At 38.1% G+C, this 23,168-nt stretch overlaps 1 protein-coding gene across 7 annotated transcripts in view; it reads left to right on the top strand.

Annotated features, from left to right (window-relative positions):
- Window positions 1-23,168, top strand: part of LOC127579062 (breast carcinoma-amplified sequence 1-like) — a 97,868-nt gene that overhangs the window by 62,057 nt on the left and 12,643 nt on the right. For 6 of the 7 annotated variants that reach the window (XM_052031693.1, XM_052031694.1, XM_052031696.1 and 3 more), the window contains 5 exons: window positions 4,323-4,484; window positions 7,800-7,862; window positions 8,905-9,060; window positions 10,191-10,208; window positions 10,541-10,717. In XM_052031693.1, the coding sequence (XP_051887653.1) occupies window positions 4,323-4,484; window positions 7,800-7,862; window positions 8,905-9,060; window positions 10,191-10,208; window positions 10,541-10,717 (576 nt within the window). The remainder of the gene's footprint in view (window positions 1-4,322; window positions 4,485-7,799; window positions 7,863-8,904; window positions 9,061-10,190; window positions 10,209-10,540; window positions 10,718-23,168) is intronic. The other variant, XM_052031697.1, reaches the window with a different exon arrangement.

The raw sequence follows: 23,168 nt of genomic DNA, 5'->3' as shown, positions 1-23,168 counted from the left end.
ACCAGGAATAGTTTAAATAGGTTGAAATTGTTTCAAGGTACGGAGAAGGGACAGGGGTGAAGAGAACAAAAATAATGTCTGTGACAGGTTGGACACAAAGAGAGACTGTAAGGTAAATAGTGATGGCTGAGAGAGGCTGGTGAAGGCTCATTAATTGGAAGAGATGACTCAGGACACTGGAGAAGGAAACTGAAACAATGTTGGGATTGTGAGACACAGAACACAGCCGTTACTGCAAATCTGAAATTTTAAAAAAATCTAGAAAGATTGCCAGTATATGACAGTACATAGGGGGTGTGGAATAGAGGGTGGTAGTGATAGATAGAACCAGATAGGGATCCTACTACCTGGTTCCATCTGCCTATCATCCCCTCCCCATCTGGTTCCACTTATCACCTCCCAGTCTCTATCCCACCCCCCCCCCCCCCCCCCCCCGATGTACTGCGATATACTGGAAATATTTCTTGTTCTCTTTCAGTCCTAATGCAGGGACTTGACCTGAAGCATCACCTTACACATCTTGCTTCCACAGATGCTGTCTGACCTGCTGAGTTCTTCCAACATTCTCTTTTTGTTCGAGATTCCAGCACCTGCAGTCTCTTCTGTCTTCATTGTTGGTTTCATCAGAACTGAAGATTTGGATTTCTAGACCAGGCATGTTCATGGTGGGATATATAGCTGTTACCTCTATTGTAAACATCTGTAGTTGGTTCTCTTAGTAATACCATTAAGATTAGGTTTGCAGTTTTGTGGTGCTCAGCCCTTAATTGATCTACTCTGGAGCTCTATTGCAACAAGCAGCCCACCACTGCAAATTTGTTGATCCCATTTAAAATAGGGAATTTAGGCAACTAGATCTAAATCAGACTAAGGGAGCAAATTCTGAAGCTGTCATTCTTTGTTTTGGGATATTAAGTAAATTCATTGTGCTTCTGACAACCGGACCAAGAGCTCGTGCTCAGCAGGGGTATTTGTTGTACAGCAGACTATATGTTCTTGTTCCCTTTTAGTTGGCTGCATTGCCTATTGGACAGGTTTCACCAAGTTCTGGAAACAAACATAAACAGATCTGTGCCTGTAAAGAAAGCCAGCAAGTGTACAGTACTCATAACCAACAAATGCTATTGATCACTGAGTCTTGGCATTCCTTGTCCATCAAGGTGTTTCATTGAAGTCTGTATTTGATCTCACCTTTTATAATCTCATCAGAAAAGGTGAGGTCAAATTCCATGCAAGAACAAATAAAGATTCAAGTAGGGTTTAAGTTTGCTACGTTGGTGCCAAAACTATCCAAACTATTCAATATATATTTATAAATTGCCAACATTGCCAGCATACAATAGTTTAATTGTTTAATTTGCACAATGACATTACTATCATTGCAAATCTTATACAAGAGGCAACGTGAAGAGAATTGTAACTCAAGCAATTCTTGATCAGAACCATTAGGGAGAGAGGATACCAAAACTGCAAACATTTGCAACAAAATAATTATTTTAAAATGTCAGAGCAATTCAGAAAATTATAGAGAACAACAAACAGAAGTTGGGAAGGAAGGGGAGAAATATTGTGATCATTTTCAGAATGCTTTGTAGAATGAAATGCCTGTTGGTTCAGTCAGAAAAGCTGCGTGTTAATCCTTGCACTGGCATTCTCCATTATACTGCAAGTTCTTTTCAAAACATCTGCTGGTGCGGACACAAGCACCTCATTATCCTGTGCTAGCAGCTAGTATTTCAGTAACAATAAATGAGTCATTTTAATAAGACTTTGCTGTTCACTCGGAGTTCAACACTGCATCAATTTACAGTTTATTTTCCAAAGGCCATAAAACAATAATAGTATTTTTCAGCTTTCTCCTTAGTAATTTGTTTTTCTTCTTTGAGTAGAACTGAAAGTATTATGTTTCAAATTCCTCATGGCTCATGAACACTTAGATCATTGAAATTTAAACGATGCTTCTTTATAACCACATGCAAAATATGATTGTTTATATAATGTAGAACAGGAGGGCACCAACATACTCTGTGTAGACTCCTTTATTACCAAATGTTTGACAGTGCTGATGTGCATATTTTTAACTTCCCAGAGTTATTTAATTTTCTCAATTCATTTATATGTTACATTTATTCTGCGTTTATTATATTTAACCTTATTCTTCCATGCTCTTTTACAGTAGCTTGCGATGAACTCCTCTCACTGATTGTGAGAATTGTTCAAGGCAGCTCATGAGTTGGGACAAATCAACCTAACTAATTAATGATCTTACTGTTAATTTTTAGTTTAAATTCACAAAATAGTTTTCAAATAATGAAAACAACACTAAAGTAATATGGATCTACTGCTCTGTAGCCTGGAGCAAGTGTGAAAGTAGGGAATCAGAGTTCAGATCTGATTAATGTAAATTAATACCCTATTTGCTGTGATTAAACAGGAAAATTAAGAAGTCTGAAATTTTTACAATTGAAATAAATATTATTACTTCTCCAAATAGTGTATTGATTTATTTCTTTCACTACAGTTCCCATTCTGTCTTCTCCTTTGCCAGCAACTTCATATTTAAGATAAAGTAATTTTTTCAGTTCCAGTAATTACTTGAAGCAACCATAAAACCTAACACTTCTTCTCCCTCTGTGTCTAACCAGACTGCCTGGTGTGGCAGAACTGTAAGAGCTTGCATTTATGTCTTATCTTTGATGTGGAAAATTATCCAGAGGCAATTCACAGAACTCCAGTCAACTCCAGTCAGAGAAATATGAATCCCAGGCCAAAGGCTTGATATTAGGAAGTGTGTTGTCTATTCAAGGATGATTTTAAGGGGAGGCTTTAAAGAGAAGGGCTTAGGAAAAGGTAACAATGTGGGTGGTTGATATCACAACCACAACTAGGGAGATGAAAGGAGGGAAAGATGCAAAAGAGACGCAGTTGTCAGAAAGAGGTTGGTGGAGAGGGGCAGTAGAAAGTGGGTGGGTTTCCATCAGAGAATGGTTACAGCACTGGAGGCTATTCAATTGGTCAAGTCTATACCTGCTCTATTCTTCTGGCCTTTCCCATAGCTTTGCAAATTCTTTCCTTTTGGATACTTATCCAACTCCTTTTTGAATTCTGAGGTTGAATCTGCTTCCACTGTTACCCCTGAAAGTGCACTTTTCTAATCACCCTCATTTTATGTCCCTTACTTCTTGATCCTTCTGTCAACAGGAACAGTTCCCCTCCACCTACTCTCTCCTTTACTTTTCACAATTTTAAATATTTCCATCTGATCCCTTCATGACCTCCTCTGTTCCAAGGAGAACAATCCCAGCTTCTCCACCTATCCACAAAACTAAAACCCCTCATTCCTGGAATTACTTTAGTATGTATATTCTGCTTTTCTCTAATTTCTTTACTTCTTTCCTGAAATGTAGTATACAGGACTGGGCACAATACTCTAATTATGGCTGAATGATTATTTTGTAAAGATTTATCATGACCTCCTTGCTCTTGTACTTATGCCTTTATATTGGTTAAGTGAAGATCATGGTTATACTTTGTTTTGTTGGTAGTAAGTAGAGTGATTTTCTTACAGTTGTGTTTACATGTGTGAAGGAAACAGACACGGAATTGGTACAAACACAATGCTTGTGGTTTACAGAGGATCCTTTAGAAAGTTCTGATCCATTGTTTGGTTACATACAGTTCCTCTCCCAACCAGTGTAATTTGACCCACGCTTTCCCCTCCCTCTACTGCTGACACTTAGAATCCAGCTGTGAGCAAAACTGTACTTGACACCCCAGGTTTGTTCAAATCCTGCCTGTACCTTCCATGGTGTTGCTGAAATCAGACTGCTAAATTTCTGTAATCCCTTCACAATCAGGTCAAACTCTAAGACCAATATACACCCTATTGATGCCCAGTTCACTTCATCCAGAGCTAAAATGTCCACAGCTGCCTGCATTGCTATCAAAATGAAGCAAACTGTTCTTCTTCCAAGGACTGTAAATTGCCAGATAACCACTTCCATTTGGCACATCTTATCATGCATTCTCAGCTTTAAAAATCATACAGGATTAAAAAATATATAATGACAATACATTTACAATTTTCATGGTAAAATGAACAGATTGGTGAAATGCAAAGTCCTACATTTTAATAAATGCATCCTGATATCAGCCATTGTCTGTTGGCCCTGATTCATCCCCCAAGTGGAATGTACATCCTCATTGTTATAAAACAGCAGATTATCTCACTTATTGTGAGTAACCCCATGGGATTTATGCTTATCTGTAATAAATACATTAAGAAACTGTGTAACACATATGATCTGGAAACTGTTTTCTAGGAAACTGGTGACGGTACCAAGGATTATATGACATCATCCAATGGTGATAACATATCTCAAAATCCAGCATCTGCCAAATCATCTGAGAACGATTCTGAGAAGGAACATAAAGCAGGGACGTCTGCAGACGATAATTCTGTCATGAATTTCTTTAAAACACTTGTAAGCAATGATAGCATGCTGTTTTAAGTCTTGACATGATTTTTGGCATGTTAGCCAGGATGTAAAATTCCCACTGGTTTAAAGAATGCAGGGCACAAAGTTATACAAAGTGTTTTGCAAGAAGTCACTTCTGCTGCTATTTTTTTGTAAATTGTAAGTTTTCAATTATAACCAAAGAATTGTATTTGCAATGCTTCTTATAAAAACAAGATGATAAAGAAGGATAAAACTTTTAGTTTTCACATAGATCTTCAAGTAACTAAAAGAAAGAAAACAATTTGTTTGACAGTCAGTCAATTTTTTTTTGAGGCACACACATTTTATTTGGCACAACATAAGGTCATACAGCACAGAAACAGACCCTTTCGCCTGCCATGTTCATGCTGACCATTTACCAGCAATTGGTCTATGCTTTCTATACCTTGGCAATTCAAGTGTGCATCTACAGTATATGTTTATTTAATGTTGTGAGAGCACCTGCCTGTACTGCCCACTCAGGTAATGCATTCCAAATTCAACACACTCTCTTGTTAAAAAAAATTCTCCTCAGATCCCCTCTAAACCTTTTTCCCCTTACCCTAAACCAATGTCCTCTCGTTTTTGACACCTCTATTATGGGGAAGTTTGTATACCTCTGTCAGGTCCCCTTTCACCTTCCCATCCTCAGGAAAACAAATGTGGTTTATCCAGTCATTCCTCATAACTGAAATATTCCATCCAATCTAACATGCTGGTTAATATCCTCTGCACCCTTTCCAGTGTAATCACATCCTTCCTGTAGTGTGGTGACCAGAACTGCACATAGTAATCAAGCTGTGACCTAACCAATGTTTTATAAAGCTGTACCATAAACTTCTTGCTCTTACATTCAATGCCCCAGCTAATGAAGACTAAGAATCCTGAGCACCTTCTTTACCACTTTATCTACTAGCTGCCTCCTTCAGGGATCCTTGGACATGTACACTGAAGTCTCCCTGCTCCTTAATACTCCATTGGTCCCTACCATTCATTGTGTACATCCTAATGAATCCTCCAAAAGCACAGAGGAGATTCACTGGAATGTTGATTGAGAAGGAATGTTTCAGTTATTAGGAGAGACTGGATAGGCTTTGTTTGTTTTCCTTGAGGCAGAGGCAGCTGAGAGGGCTCAAATCTTTAGTTCCGGTCTCCGATTTTGGATCCTTTCAGGGGTCTTACTGAAGTCCATGTAGACTACATCAACCACGCTGCCCTCATCAATACATTTTGTTATTTATTCATATGCCAATCAATGTGCATTCTGGAAGCTAACCCACATAATAATGTGTTAATCTCTTTAGTGTTGTAGGTTGAACAATGAATGTGAATTCCGAACACTAATATTAATTCCTCTGCCTTTGGTATCTAGAGAATTTATGTTGTATTGTGTTTTGTGGGATATTTCCTTTTATATCTCACTTTTGATGTTGCTTTGTTATAAACCACAATAGTACCTGTGGAATCCCCAAGGATCGATCCTTGGCCTCCCTTTTACGTACTGCCCCTTGGGGACATCACTTGAAGTCATGGGTAAGGCTCTCCAGCTACACTGGACCATCCCCTCACTAAGTTCAAACCTTCTTGTTGACTTCTCTATTGGTCCAACAGCCAATCCCGGAGGCACAATTTCTTCAATGAAGTATCGTAAAAGCTTTTTCAATTTTCACTCACCATTACAAACCCCAAACTTTCACAATCAATTTAATCTCTCATTATCTCCATCACTGAGGCCATATAACAACTTGGGCCTTTTCTCAGCTCATTGGCTACTGAAGCCCTCATTTATAACTCAGTTACCTCCAGCTTCAACTATTTTGTTGTGCTCCTGACTGGGCTCCCATCCTTCAGCCTCCATCAAAATTAATATCCAACCCGATATCATGTCTCACTCACCCTTCACCCTGTTCTTATGAAATATGATTGTCTCCCAATTTCTCTACACTTCAAATTTAAAATTCTCATCTTTATGTTTAAATCCTTCCCTAGGATATGTAAATTCCTCCAGCCTCACAACTCTTGAGAACACTGTGGTCTTCTTACTGTAACTTCTTTGGAAATTCACCATTTTGCCATAGATTTGCCTTCACCAGTCTGGAACTTACATCATCATTTACTCCACAAATCATTTCATTCTTTAACACACTCCCTGAATAAATGTCTTCTTAAAGGCTTATTGCATATACTTCTTTGGCTCATCTTGTCCTTTATCTGATTACACTTCTATAAACTACATATTGACAAGTTAAGGACATTTTATGAATCTATGTTGTAATTATTGATCTTTTCCCTAGTAACAATAAATGAATTATTACTTAGTAAAAGATGCCCTTTGCCTCTGTAATAAATTTTTTGTTGTTCCAAAGCTTTCTTAAATAATGTTTTATTCTGAAATATTTTATATTAATCATTGTGTTTTGTATTGCTTTGGTAAGTTTACCATGTTGTGACATATTCATTATCAAGGCAGTCAATGGACAACATTGGAAGTATTAGGCCTTACTTAAGGAGAGTTGGATGAAAAAATTGAAGCAGAAATTCCTTTCTGAAGCCTGGATATGTGTTTTCTGCCTTATCTTGTTTCATTAGTTTTTTTTTTACTTTCTGAATCTGTCCCTATAAGACTTTAATCATGTAGGACACAAATGCTCTGCTCACAGGTGGGTACACCACTGCTCAAAGGCTTTCATTACACATGAACCTTACCAGTGAAGCTGGCCCTGCAATACCAGCAGGTTAAATCGCTGAGCTATTAGTGGACATGAACCATACCATCACCCAAGCTATATTAGTCAATCTCCCTTTGCAAATTTGCTGAAGTACTGTGCAGGTTCACATCTGGAATCCTGTACATATTGGTCAGTTACACCTGGTGATATCTCTACCTGGTTGTGCGTTTTCTCCCCACTGGTTAGGAGAGGAGATTGAGAGAAAGCTCACACTAGGACATTCCCAAATGCCTTCTATTTCTCAACTCTAGAACACCATTGGCAGAGATCTGGGAGCAGCTGACCTCCTGCCTGGAAACCAATATAGAGCCCATTAGAAATGGCCAGAATAGAAAATATAAATCACACAGTGTGACAGAGTTTCAAACTCATAGCAAATAACTGAACATCTGGAAAGTGAATTAGGCACAGCAAGTTACTCTTTTCAATTAAAAGCAAATTGGTACAGTGGCTTAGAAATGCTTTCAAACAGGCTTTAAAGCTTACAGCAATTCAAATTAATTTTATCATTCTAAATATGTTGGTTTGTCAATGTGCAATTGAAAATTACACAATGTGTTTATTATTTTAGGTGACCCCAACAAAGTCCTCTACCAAGACAGAGCTTGACTCACATCAGGCACCAGATGAAAAGGTAAACTTTTTATTATTGTCTCATCTATCTATTTATGGTTCCTTAATACAGCAGACAGTCTTCAACCGAGAGAACGAACCTAAGATTTTCTTCCAGAAAATCTGCTTCTTTTAAGAAGTGTGACAGTATCCTGTTGTCAATGACTTTCCAATATTACTTTTCTCCTCCTACGAAAGTGTATAGGTTAGCATGCTTGTAAATCCATGACTTAACTTTCCAGAGCACAATGAACTGGCTTTCTATAACTTAGCATTTTTGTATTGTTACAAGGTTAATCATTGTCACCTTTCTTATGTATCATTGAAGTTTTGAATGCAGATTTTTTCCAGTTTTTGATGGGGAAAGCCATAATGTCATAAATGTTTTACTACATGATGGGCCAATTTAAGCAGAAATTATCCAGAATCAGTTACTTTAAATGTTATATGGTGAGCATCATCAACACACATGGAATGCATATAGGTTAAGGTAACAAATATATTTGTTTAAGGTCATAAATGAAGATACAGAATGTAGGAGTTAACATAACTAAAGTTCAAGAATGGAATTCTTTTGGAATTTAGCATTATTGGTAATTGGTCTATTATATATTGCAATAAAATGAAATATCTATGGACATTTAGAAAACTAAGCTCAGTTTCTCTGCTCCTCTTTCAAAGTATTAGTACAGTAAATATGAAGTCTATTTTTATGGAAGCTAAATGAACAAAGCTCAAAAAATGAGTTAATGTTTGACCTTATTACCAGGAGGTCAGTGTGTAACAAAATTGGAGTTATTTTTTTCCAGCAGTTCAAGTTTGTTAATTTATACAACTAAATGCAACTGACTTATGTTCAGAATTTATAAGTCACACCAGAGATGTTCAAGGATAGTAAAGGAATGTTTCAATTTGATTCAACCTAAGTATTCTGAAGGGTGGTGCTGTTAGAATGAGGAAAGGGAGGTTTGATTTTTCCTTTACTCAGCTGAGGCAAGTGGTGTTGATGCAAGTACAACTGTGACAATGAAATTGTCTGCCTTTATTTTCTGAATGGTCTGAAGAAAAAAGTAAATGGTGAACACAAAGAACCATCAGCCAAAGCACACAAATTAGAACAACAGGAGGTATCCAAGACAAAAGATACAGATTCCTCTGAAAGACCAAAATCAGAAAAGACACCAATGCAAAGCCCATTTGGAAAATTGTTTAAGCAAAAAGTAAGTAATAGTATGCAAGCTATTCTAATTTAAAATGATGATATACTCATTGCAGTAATCTCTTCCTAAAAACTTCCCTGAAACGTAGAAATAAATAGATATTCTACTTGTGCAAGTGCTTTAGATATTTATTTTAAAATAGTTCTTGTTGAATCCTGTACACATGTAGCTAATCATCTGCGCAAATCATTACAGGCATTACTATAAAAAGGCAAACTAAAAGCATGTTTACTCACAGTAATGCAATTAAAATAGAATTACCGAAAATGGAGAAAAAACTGCTGATCATTAATCAGACAACCATCAACATTATTATTTAATACTAAGGAAGATGCATTAATTTTAGCAATAACCTTATATTAACATTGTAATTTTAAAATATAACAGGCCTATCTCTGAGTATGGCTTCCCACTGGGATGAAAGGAAAGCAGAAATTATAACCTAATACTTAGAATTCCAAGTAAGGTCAAAAAGTTTCACATGCATCAAATAAATATTTCCTTGTTCATTTATTGAAAGTAGGTTTTCTGGCAAGGCATTTATTGCACATCCATAATTACCCTTAGAAAGTTAGGGGTAGCCACCATCCTGAACCAGGGCAGGCCTTCTGATGAAAGTACCCCCACAGTGCTTTCGGGTAGGGAGTTCTGGGATTTAAACCCAGCTGCAAAAAGGTGCTGCATTTCTGAAGTCAGATGATATGTCTCTTGGAGAAACTTATCATCTGTAGGCAGTCTCTATGTAGGCAGTGCATTTCTGTGCACTTTCTACCCTTGTCCTTCATAATGGAAAAGGTCACAAGTTTGGGAGGTGCTGTCAGAGTAGGAGAATAATTTTATTTGTTACTGGTGAAAAATCGTAAACTAATGAATGTTTCTGAACATTCCTTCATAGTGATAGGGAGGAGTAATTATAAATGTCGATGAACAGAATTGTAATTGAAAATATATACCTAAAAAACCTCTGGCGTGGCTCAGTTTCGGAACTAAAGCTTGCAAAGATCCCTGTTGTGTCGCAATGAACACAGCACCTTCCACCTTCCAGATGTGACATCTCAAAAGTTATAGATTTGACAAAGTAAAGCCTTGTTTAATAATTAATTTATTGTGGTCTCTTTTTTTAAAAACAGACTGTCAAGGAACCACAGGTCAGTGAAATTCAAAATGTAAGGTAATTATATAGTTTAAATTCCATGATGCTAATTCTCTGACTTGCATTCAAATCATCCTCATTCAAATGAGCTACTGGGAATGGTGAATTTAGTGTTTTGTGCACAAATTTTATTAAAATGTGTTATGCTTATGTGAAATATATAATGGTAGAACCTGCATTGCATCAAATTCCATTTTTCTTCATATTCTGTCTTTAGGGGAGGTTGTTTAAAATAACTGCCAGATTGCTACTGTATTTATTGTGTATATGGATAATGGTGTAGGTCTTTGAAATATGATCAAAAGTTACATTCCATTTATTATCCAGTTTGAACAAGAAAACGTGACTAGTACTCCTGATGTGAAAGCAGAAAAAGGCATGTCACAACCACAGAAACAGATTTCAAAACAGGGAAGTAAAGATTCTGAAGTTGCACAGCAAGTTAAGTCTGAAGAAGAAGTTAAACCTGCCAAGAAGGGCTTCCTGAATTTCTTCAAACAGACGGTAAATGTACTCTCAGTCACATTTATTAACTCATTCCATCCAGTATGGAGTTTTTAAAAAAAGACATTTCTTATTGCTTGGCATGTATGCCTATTTTCCTATCAAAATTTCCTGAATTAACTTTTATTTTCTTGGAATTAATCATTGGACTGTAATCTAATACTTAAGTAAAGTAGATACTATTGACCTGGAGATAGGTACTGAATATTGGAAGTACATAGAAATAGAAGACTGATGCCATCTTGAACAGAGGAAGATGAGCAACAAAGGTTCAAAGTATAATAAAATGTCCAATTCAGATTTGTTTCTGTGCTTTTGTGAGCTCAAACATAATATTTAAGCATTAATCCTAATTCCCTAAGGAATGAACTTCATAAACCTCCATAAATTCTCTGTGGCAACAAAATCTTCCAGCAGATATCATTTGGTGAATGTTGTGAGACAGAATTGGAAAGACATATGGAACTGGAAAACAATTTTGTTCTGTGCAGTGGAAATTATGATTTATTCTTATGAATAAATGTCATATAAGTTTTCACATGACTGCATGCTTGTGAGCATGCACACATTAGGGAATGAGCACAGAGCTGTGAACCTTAACCCTTTTTGCAAAATAGGTGGCTTCCAAAATCTAATGGAGCTTGCAACAGCTTTTATTTATCGCACCTTTAATGTAGTAAACATTTTTAAGGCACTTCAAAGGTGTATTATCAAACATAATCTGACATCTAATCCACATGAGGGGGTTCGGGGGCATATGATAAAAAGCAAGGTTACACAGCTAGCTTTTACGGTGTATCCTAGAGAGAGATTTAGGGAGGGAATTCAAACATTTAGAATCTTTATAACTGAAGGAATGGCTGCTATCTGAGGAATGACTAAAATTCTCCAGAGGCCAGAGTTGGGGAAGCATAGATATCCCAGAGGGTTGTAGGACTGGAGGATACTTCAGAGTTAGGGATGGGCAAGGCCATGGGAGACTTGGAAACAACACTGAGAATGTTAATTCTGAGAATGTTAAGATCAAGCCCTCGCTTAACTGAGAGCCGATGGAGAACTGAGAGACTTTCATCTTTCAGTGTAGATGGAGTGGTAGACAAACAGACTTGATGCCAGCTAAGACATGAACAGCAGAGATTTGAATGACCTGGAGTGAATGGAAAGTAAGGGGTTCATTGGAATAGTCAGGTCTGGAGGTGCAAAGACATGGAGAAAGGCTTCAGCAGCAGATGAGTTGAGGTGACTGTGGATTTGAATAATGTTACAGAAATGGAATCAGACAGTCTTACTAATGACTCATCTAAAACATAAAAGGTGTTTTGTTCAGTCTTAGTCGGTTGGCAATAGAAAGGGATGGAGTTACTGGATAAGAAACAGAATTCCAGATTTATAGATTGTGACACATTCAAAGAAATTATCCTTGCACAATTTTTGTTCATTTGATAGTGGATGTCAGAAAGCAGTCTGACAACTTAGAGATGGTGTGTGGTCAAGATGACATAAAATGTCAGATCTTGCATTATATTCCAGATGTTTGAACTATAAAGGCAGTTAAGGGGTATGGAGAGTGAGCAAGAAAGTGGAGTTGAAGCTAAAATTGGATCAGCCATGATCTTATTGAGTGTTGGAATAGGCTCAAAGGGTTGATTGGCCTACTACTGTTCCTGGTTCTCATGTTCTTATGTACTGATAACACCCTAATAATAATAGAAAAACAAGGCATTCTGTGGAAGGAGGAACTTAAAAACAATGTCTATTGTCAGAGAAAAAGTACGTGGCATATTAATGGGGCTAAAGACCAGCAAGTCCCCTGGATCTGATGGCCTGCATCTTAAAAGGTTTTAAAGAAAATGGTTGCAGTGATAATGGATGTGTTGGTTGCTATCCACCAAAATTCCTTGAGGTTCCAGAGGACTGGAAAATCACAAATGTAACACTACTATTCAAGAAAGGAGAGATGTAGAAAGCAGGAAACAGTTATAGTTTAATCTGTCATTATGGAAATGCTGGAATAAATTATTAAGGTAATAAAAACAGGACATTTGGAAAGTCATAAGACAATCAAATGGAGTCAATGTGGTTTATGAAAAGGAATTGGAGTTTAATAAATCTGCTGGAATTCTTTGACAATGTAACAAACAGGGTGGATGAAGGGGAAGCAGTAGATTCAGTGTATTCGAATTTCAAGAAGGCATTCAATAAGCTGCCATATACAAGATTAATGAACAAGGTAAGTGTGCAGAAGTTGGGGGGAAATATTATGGCATGGTTAGGAGAATGGCTAACAGAAAACAGGAAGTCAGGATAAACAAGTGAATTTCTGATTAGCAATCAGTAAATCATGCCAAAGATCAATGGTGGGGCCTCAAGTATTTACAGTCCATGTTTATGACTTAGATGAAGGAATCTGACGATCTAGTGATGGGTTAGCAGGTTGTAAAGAGGACACAAAGAGCTTGCAAAGAAAAATGGATAGGTTCAGTGATTGGGCAAGAAGTTGACTGATGGAATATGATGTGGGAAAATGTGAGGTTATGCTCTTTGGAAGGAATAATGTATACAGAATATTATTATTTAATTGGAATAAGACTACAAACTATTGTGGTATTAAAGGTCCTAGTACAAAACACAAAAGATTGGTATGTAGATTCAGCACATAATTAGAGAGGCTAATGGAATGTTGGTCTTTATTACAAGGAGTAGGGAGAATTTAGCTTGGAAGTTTTGATGCAACTTTACAGAGAGCTGATGAGATAACACCTGGAGTACTGTGTATAGTTTTGGTTTCCATGTTTAAGGAAGGATCTTCTTGCATTGGAGGCAGTTCAGTAAAGGTTCATTGGGTTGACTCCTGAGATGAAAGGATTGATGTATGAAGAAAGGATGAGGAAGTTGAACCAATTATCAAAGGGGTACAGAAGAATGAGGGGAGATCTGATTGAAATATATAACCTGAAGGGGATTGACAGAGTTGATGCTGAGAGGTTGTTTCCCATTGTAAGCATAATTTCAAATTAAAGGATTGCTCATTTCAGACAGAGATTAAGAATTTCTTCTCTCAGAGGGTCATAATTCTTTGGAATACTCTATCCCAGAGAGCTGTGAAGGTGGCACTATTGAATATATTCAACATGGAGACTGAAAGATATTTGAACTGCAAGGGAAGCAAGGGCGAGGAAGAGTGTACGGGAAAGTGGTGTTGAGGCAAAGGTTGGATCAGCCATGATCTTATTGAATGTCAGAACAGGCTCCAGAGATCGATTGACATACTCCTCCTGATTTTACATTGAATGTATTATTAACACTACAGGAGCACCAGAGTAGCCACAAAGGAAACATCATCACAATTCTGAATGGGCAAATATCAGGAATCAGAGGAATTTACTTCCCTTTTGTAGTTTAATTACTAGTTTGATTAGTGCTGAAATTTTGAGTCCACAGTATATTGACTAAACAAAATGGAACTTAGCAATGCTGTTTTATGCATCTTTTAAAGTGAGTCCCATATCCTGGAGTGACTTACATTAACTGTGCGTGCCAGATTACATTAGCAATGCAGACTGGGCTCTTTTACAAACTCAGCAACAACACACATTTGGAGGCACATGCTCACTGACAAAGCTGACAGGATAAAGGAATACTAATAAAAGACTTATAGAATTTTACAGAGCATAAGGAGGCCATTTAATGCTTTGTGCTTTATTTTTTTTCTGGAACTATGTCAAAAAACTAATCTCACTGCCCTGTTATCTCCTCGTTGCCATATATCTTTCATGTTTTAAATGCTCATTCATTCTATTTTTAAAAGATGCAGTGGTCTCTGTATCAACAATTCCCCATTCGAATCATTGGGTCCCTTTGTTCTTGCCCTGTGTCTGCATTTTTTCATTAGATTTATATTTATGACCCTTGTTTCCCCCTAAAAGTGCATTACGTCACAGTTTTTCACTTTACATTACACCTGCCATCTGTCTTTCTAACCTGCTAACTTGTGTATTGGTTCCTGTAGCCATTTCCAATTTGCCTTGTTGTATCATGTCATCAGTACACTTACGAATTCTGCTGCCTAGACCAGATCATTTATGACCATAAACAAAAACTGGCCTCTGGGGTAAAACATTTTTTATCTGTGCACATAAATGAAATATTTGCATGCTGAATCTCATTTCCTAAAGCTTTTGTTTACATTCAGGAATTGTAAAAAAATCTCAACATTGCATTTTAGAAAATTCATACATAATTAGTTAATATGAGCCTTTAATAGGAGCAATATAATTTTTAAAATATTTAATTCCACTAGTTAGTGGAGAATTTTCTTCATTTCATGAATACTGAATGTTAAAACCAATTTTGACTGAAAACATGGCTGGGAGCAGGAATGAATTTCAGAGAGCCACCATTATTTCATTAAAAACACTCATGAGTCATGACCTTAGTAAAACATTGTTAGCATTGTTTAGGACTACATCAAATACAACATGGCACAAATTATGGTGTGTCCTAGCTTTGACCAGAAATTTGTGCCTCCAATACAGCCAAGCTTGTTAGGCCCAATTCTAGTTAGGCAGTCTAAGCCAATAAACACTAAATGTAGATTAAATTGAGTTAGGAGCTTGCCTCTGGCATTGTTCCTATATCCGAATGAATGAACATGCAATAAGTACTATCAGCCACAAATGTTTACACATCAGATGTAGTAAAGAGAAGAGTGGATTCAAGCACATTGCTTTCCACATTGAAAATGTCGAAAAGCACTCACCATTAATACTGACAAATGAAGCATAAGCACTCAAGAGCTTCTTGTAACTGGCCCCAAACCATTTCCCAGTAGGGAGAAACTTCAAGAATAGAACAGACAAAATCAAAGACTTTTGATACGGAAAATTCAGTCAACAATGAAGCAATTAGCCAAGATGTCTGCAAAGCAGTTAACAAAATATTCTGACCTTATTTTATGAAAATATGTGAAGGTACTTCAATAAAAAGTTAACATTGAAAGATATTGTACCACTGTGTCTATTACCCAGTTTATTGTGCTGAGCTTTACAATCAGGACATTAAAGGTGCATGTTAGGGGATTTCAGCTTCTGTTCTTGAAAACCCACTATTTCCTGCCCTTTACAGTTGTAATTAGGCAGATTTTTTTTCTCTTTTAAAGTTACATTAGTTAGCAGACAAAGAAGTAAAAATTAACCCACAGTGCAAATGCTGGAAATCTAAAATAACATAAAATTCTGATGAAAGGCATACAATCAAAATGTCACAACCTGTCTCCTTTTTTTATAGATGCTCACTGCACTTTCTGAATTTTTAGTTTTAGTCATTCTAAAAACACATGTTATAGTGAAATTCCATTATATTTTTGTCATAAATAACAATAATTCATGCACTTTCCAGTAGTTCCTTCATTTCTTCACATTATACAGAAAGCCATTCTCACAGGAAGAAGGAGAAATCCAAAGAAAATTTCTTATTGGAAGGGAATAGAGCAAGGAGAGGATGGGGAGCCAGCTCAGAAAGAGCTGGTAGCAAGGGCTGCTGCAGACCCTCAACACATTGGTAAAGCTGAAGCAGACATGAAATAGGTATTCAAAAATTGAATGCTTATTTGAGGGTTTTTTGTTTTTCTTTTTGTGATGTAATGGCAGATTGTACTATGATTGTAGTCAGTCAAAGAGGATGAGAAGCATGTCAATTCTGAAGACTCATCTGCAAAGCCTTCGGAAGGGAATGTAAGTGCTTCCTTGATGCTTAACTTGCCATAATGTAAAGGGCACCAATTATTAAAGTTCTATTAGATCTCCCACACTTTTGCTTGTGGAAAGTCAGGCAAAAAAAAACATGTTCTTTCAGTGAACAAATGATGCTGTAGCAGGAAGACTCTGGAGTATTAGCAAGCAATTAGGGGAAATAGGAATCTCCAGAGAGTGCAAATAAAACCCTGGTGATGGTGGTGCTGGTGAGCGGGGTGGGCAGGGGATGTGGGGAGGCAAAGGGCTGAGGAGGTTGTGAGGGGTGACAGAAATGCATTACTAGAAAACGCACCAGTAGTGCATTAATCTAGAAAAGCATTACTCATACTTTCAGCAGAAATTTACTTAAACATCGGTTGATTTTCATTGATATTAAATGGAACTGTTAAAGACCATCAGCTGAAGCAGAGTTATTGGGTGAGGGATAATTGGACCAGGGCCCACAGAAGTAATTCTGTAACTCCATTATAAATTGCTATGTTCACATTTCTAAACGAAATGCATCAGATACAGCATTTCCTCTTGCAATTACAACATGATTACTAAGAAAATCATCCCAACAAGTGACTGCGGTAGTGACTCCATCTGCCTCTGAAATGCTTTCCATTTGTGTCTATTAGCTTAATTTTGGAGGCAAAAGCCAACGCACTGCCTATATACAGCACATTTCATGTTCTAAACCATAGATGAATGGTTAGGCAGACAAATTTTCATAGGCAGGTCCTATTAAAATAGTTATTGATATAAATTTAGAATGGTGATGTTGTCAAATGTTTATTTTGTTAATGATGTGAACAAAGTTAAAGAGGGCTGTGGGTAAGCCTAGTAATTTCTAAGGTAGGGACATGTTCGGCACAGCTTTGTGGGGTGAAGGGCCTGAATTGTGCTGTAGGTTTTCTATGTTCTTTCTATGTTCTATTCCAGTCCAAGTGATCCTGCATTTTGTAGAATGTATTGCCACTACTTACTGCACAACGTATTGCTATTACACAGTATCCTCCTTCTCAATTCTACACAATATACTCCTGTGTCTCACTGCATAGAGTACTCTCTCAGTTTTGCCCTTGATTTTAACCCCCATCTAAAACTATCAGGTAGGGATTAACATTGAGGGGCATTGGTGATTTAAAACATAAAATAAATGAAACATGATCCTAACCTGCCACATACGCAACTGGTGGCACTTTGGAAACACAGAAAAATTGGAGCAGGAATCGGCCATTCAAACCTGTTCCACCATTCAACGCAATCACGGCTGATGCTCAATCACAATTCCATATTCCCATGCTCTTCCCATATCCTTGACATCTTTTGTGCCTAAAAATCTATATATCTCCTTCTTTAACATGTTCAGCAACTTAGCCTCCGCAACCTTCTGTGGTTGAGAAATCCATAGGTTTGTTACCCTAGGAGTAAGGAACTTTCTCCTCATCTCAGTTCTAAATGACTTAATGTTTCGGATCAAAGACCATTTGTCAAAACTCCTTTTATTTCAGGATTGTTTCTGAGTGAGTGGAATGCTGCAAGTTCAGAAGCGGGTAGGTTAGAGTGAGTAAGTGGTGTGGAAAAATCTAGGTGGTCGGTATCATGTTGGTAGTCATCAATGTAAAGATTGAGAGAGGTTAACAGATGAGCAGGAGATGCCCAGGTGGATCAAGAATTCTGTAGATGGGGGAATTCCTCCAGCTTTAATGACAACTAATAAACTAATTTACCAATTTACAACCTTTCCTTCCCTTCCAATCCCCAATCCCACGCACTGATAACTGACCATTCCTGCTACAATGGCCAATGTCCTTATTCCTCAAAATCCTGTCATCCTACAGGAAGGATGTGGAAGCCATAGAGAGGGTGCAGAGGAGATCTACTAGGATGCTGCCTGGAATGCAGAACATGCCTTATGAAAGTAGGTTGAGGGAACTCGGCCTTTTCTGCTTGAAGCATCGCAGGATGAGGGGGGACCTGATAGAGGTATATAAGATGATGAGAGGTATTGATCAGGTAGATAGAGGCTTTTCCCTAGGGCTGAAATGGTGGCCACAAGAGGACATAGGTTTAAGATGCTGGGGAGTAGGTATAGAGGAGATGTCAGGGGTAAGTTTTTTACTCAGAGAGTGGTGAGTGCATGGAATGGGCTGCCAGCAACGGTGGTGGAGGCGGATACGATAGGGTCTTTTAAGAGGCTGTTGGGTAGGTACATGGAGCTGAGTAAAATAGAGGGCTATGGGTAAGCCTAGTAATTTCTAGGGTAGGGACATGTTCGGCACAGCTTTGTGGGCCGAAGGGCCTGAATTGTGCTGTAGTTTTTCTATGTTCTATTTCCCTTTTCATTGTCATGACTACAAGGCCAAAGGTCAAGATCCCCAGCTAAAGCCCCCCGTCACTCCTGTTGGCCAAGCTTCAGTGCTACACAATTCAAATTTCCAGACAAACATTCTCATTCTCAAAGGAGCAGCTTTTTTCCAAAAATACCTGTGAAATATTGATTTCATTTTACATGTTCTTCAGTTAGCTAAGCTATTGGTATGATTAGAGTCAGTGAAGATGATGTAAGATTGAACCGTCCACACCTAGGATGTCTCAGATTTGATTCATTGTTGATGCAGAGTTCTCTGACACTAGCTGCCAATTATGGTGTTTAAATTGACCCAAATTGGTATGAATTTGGGAGGAGCAAGTTAACCAGGCTTCATGTTCAGAACTGGTATTGTAGCAATATCCACTGGAAACACGTATAAGTGCAAGTACCATGAGTGGGTCTGGTCTCAACAGGTTGAGATGACATTCGATCCACACACTGAGGTAACTACAACCTGAAGATGTTAATGCAGAGGTGCTTCAATTTGTGCTCAGGGCTGCAGCATAGAAGTTTTAATGTATTAAGATGTCTAAGAAAGATATATTAAAATATGAACATCAACACATGATTTCCTGCTTTCAGCTCAGTGTACTCCTTGAGAAACAAAGGAGGCTGAAAGATCTAGATGAAAAATAGTAAGATGCTGGAGGAACTCAACAGGCCAGGCATCTTCCTTGGAAAAAAGCAGGCGGTCAATGTTTCGGGTCAGGACCCTTCAGGACCTGAAGAAGGGTCCTGACCCGAAATGTTGACCGGATGCTGCCTGGCTCGCGGAGTTCCTCCAGCATCATAGTGCTGTTCATCAGGACTCCATTTTTATTGACAGTATAAAAAGGTTATGGTTCACAATCTTTTGATTTAATTTTGATTGGTTAGTAGTTAATAGCTGCTGTGCACATTGATGATCTCATATCGTGCTTTTTTAAAAATATATGTTTAAGGGGATAGATAAATTTCTAGACACAAAGGCATCAAGAGGTGTGAGGAGATCTTTTAGAGATCTGAGTTATACTCATTGCCCGTCCTTAATTATTCTTGAGAAGTTTGGGGTAAGCTTCATTCTTGAACATCTACAATTTTTCTTGTGAATGTTCTCCCATAGTGCTGTTGGGCAGGGGTTTCCAGCATTTAGATCCAGTGACAATGCAGGAAAGGCAATATACTTGAAGCTTTTATCCTATCTGACAATAGAGGTCATGGGTTTGGAAGATGCTGTATGAGTAGCATGGACAAATAATTGCAATGCATTTTGTAGATGATGCACACTGCAATAACTGTTCACTGATGGTGGAGGGAACATTGAGGTTCCAGTCAAGTTGGCCACTTTGTGCTTGAACTTCATGTGCATTGTTGGAACTGCAACCATTCAGGGAAGTGAACAGTATTACACACTCCTGATTTGTTTCTTGCAGATCGTGGAAAGGCTTGGGGGGTATCAGGAAATAAGTTACTCACTACAGGATACTCAACCTGTCACAGTATTAATGTGGCCAGTTTCTTTGACGTTCTGGTCAATGGTGACCCCCCCCCCCCCCCCCCCCAGAATATTGATGGTAGGGGAACACAGTGATGGTAATACCATTGAACGTCTAGGGTAGATGGTTAAAATCATTTATATTAAAGGTGGTCATAGCCTGACACTTTTGTGGTGCAAATGTTCCTTGCTCTCAGACTTGAATATTTTCTAGGTCTTGCTGCATATAGGCATGGACTGCTTCATCCACCAAGAAATTGTAGATGAAATTGATGCAATCATCATCAATCACTACTTCTCTTTACAATATTTTTATTAAATCCATGAAAAAAATACAGAGTACATGCATCAAAAAAAAGAAAGTGAAAATACTACTGAATACATTGTATTAAGTCGTAGTTAGGATTACAACACTATAAATCAATAATCACATATAGTAGTTAGTTAATAAGGAAAGAAAAAATTGAACTAGAGAAAACAGCATCCTGTTGACCTGTCGTGGTGGTAGGCAAATTGGAGCAGATCCAGGTCATCACTGAGGCAGGAGTTTATTCGCTCCATAACCAACCTTTTGAAGCACTTCCAGATGTAAGCGCTACCAGACAATAGTGATTGAGGCAGGTCACCACCTCTTCTTGGGCACCAGTACAATAGCTGCCTTCTTGAAGCAGGTGAGAACCTCAGATGGCAAAACGAGAGGTTGAATATTCTGTAATTACTCCAGCCAATTGGTCTGCACAGATCTTTAGTATTCGGCCGGGTATGCCACCTGGACCAGATGCCTTTCATGGATTCATCCTCTTGAAGGATGCCTGGACATCGGCCTTAGAGACTGAAGTTACAGGGTCATCTGGAGATGTGGGGGCTCGTGTGGGTGTGTCATGGTTCTTCCCATCAAAGCGCGCATAAAAGGCATTGAGCTCATCTGGGAGTGATGGGCCATTGCCACTATGCTACCCAATCTCACCTTGTGGAACTTATATTGTACAAACCCTGCCACAGCTGTCGAGCATTCATCTGTGATTCAGTTTAGTGCGAAATTGCCTCTCTGTGCTCGCAATGGCCTTACAGAGGTTGTACCTAGATTTCTTATATAACTCTGGGTCACCAGCCCTAAATGCCACAGATCTAGCCCTCAACAGATTACCAATCTCCTGGTTCATCCAGGGCTTCTGGTTGGGGAAGGCTCAGAACATCCTTTTGGGTACACACTTGTCTACGCATGTGTTGGTATTGGCATTGATATTGGTTTATTATTGTCACTTGTGCCAAGGTACAGTGAAAAACTTGTCTTGCATACCATTCATACAGATCAATTCATTACACAGTGCAGATATAATGAGGTAGTACAGAGTGCATTGAAGTAGTACAGGGTAAAAACAACAGAATACAGAGTAAAGTGAAATCAGATAAAATTATGTTTAAGAGGCATTTAGACACACATTTAAATAGGCATGGCATAGAAAGATATAGTCCTACAGCAGGCCTATGGGATTGGCATAGATGAACAAAAAGGTCAGCATGGACATAGTGGGCTGACGGAATCATTTCTGTGCTGTACCACTCTATGACTCTACCACCTTCTATAGTAAAGAATTCCTCACATCCTGAAACTTTAAGTTTGGTTTTAGAAACCCTGACCCCTAACCCATTCCCCAATCTAGAGAAATGTCCTCCCTGCATTAAGCCTGTTGACCCTTGGCAGAATATGATATGCTTCAATTAGATCTCCCCTCATTCTTCTAAATTCTGCTGAATGTACACCAAGTTGACTGAATATCTCCTTGTGCAAGAGTCCCATCATACCAGGAATCAGTCCAGTTTACCTTCATTGCATTCTCTCTGTGGCAGGTTTATCCCTTCTTAGGTAGGGAGACCAAAAGTGCACACAATACACCAGGTATGATCTCACCAATGCCTTATACAAGACATCTTTGCTCCTGAACTCAAAATCTGTTTGGACGATGATCTATATATCATTTGCCTTTTTGACTGCTTGTTGCATCTGCATTTTAGTTACTGATGTACAAGGACACTCAAGTCCTTTGTCCATCAACATTTCCCAATCTTTCACCATTTAACTTTTCGGTCTTTCCTACCAAAGTGGATAACTTCACATTTCTCCACACTATATTGCTTCTGCAGACAAGCTTAAAACTATTACATTTGCTTCCATCATCCAGATCATTGATACACATTGTGAATATCTGGGCCCAAGCACTGATACCTGCTGCACCCCACCAGTCACCACCCCCCAACAAAGGCCCATTTATTCCTACTCATTGTTTCCTGTCTAGCAACCAATTTTCAATCCGTGCCAGTACACTACCCTTCAATCCTATGTCCTTTAATTTTGAACAGAAAGCTCTTTTATAATACTTTAGCAAAGACCTTCTGAAAATCCTAATACACCAAATCCGCTTGTTCTCCTTCATCTATTCACCCAGTTTCATCACCAAAAAACTCAAGTAGATTTGTCAGACATGATTTCCCTTTCATAAATCTGCATTGATTTTGTCTAAGCCTGTTTATATTTTATAAGAGTCATGTTATCACATCTTTTATAGTAGACTCTTGTAATTTCCCTACTACTGCTGTTCGGCTGCATGGTCTATGATTACCAGTTTGCTTTCTCTCTCCATTTTTTAAAACAGTGAGGTTACTTTTGCCCACTCCAATTTGCATTATCAATAGAATTTTGGAAAATGACAACCAATGCATCTGCAATTTTCATGGATATCTCTTTTAGTACTCTGGGATGAAGATCATCAGCTCTTGGAAATGTATTGGCTTTTAGCCCTGTTGATTTCTCCAGCACTTTTTTAAAACAAATATTAATTTCCTCTGATTCTTCCTTTTCATTAG

Source organism: Pristis pectinata, chromosome 16, assembly GCF_009764475.1.
Source record: "Pristis pectinata isolate sPriPec2 chromosome 16, sPriPec2.1.pri, whole genome shotgun sequence".
Taxonomy (NCBI): Eukaryota; Metazoa; Chordata; class Chondrichthyes; order Rhinopristiformes; family Pristidae; genus Pristis; species Pristis pectinata.
The sequence above is the reverse complement of the archived record's forward strand: the minus strand, read 5'-3'. Positions and strand labels throughout refer to the sequence as shown.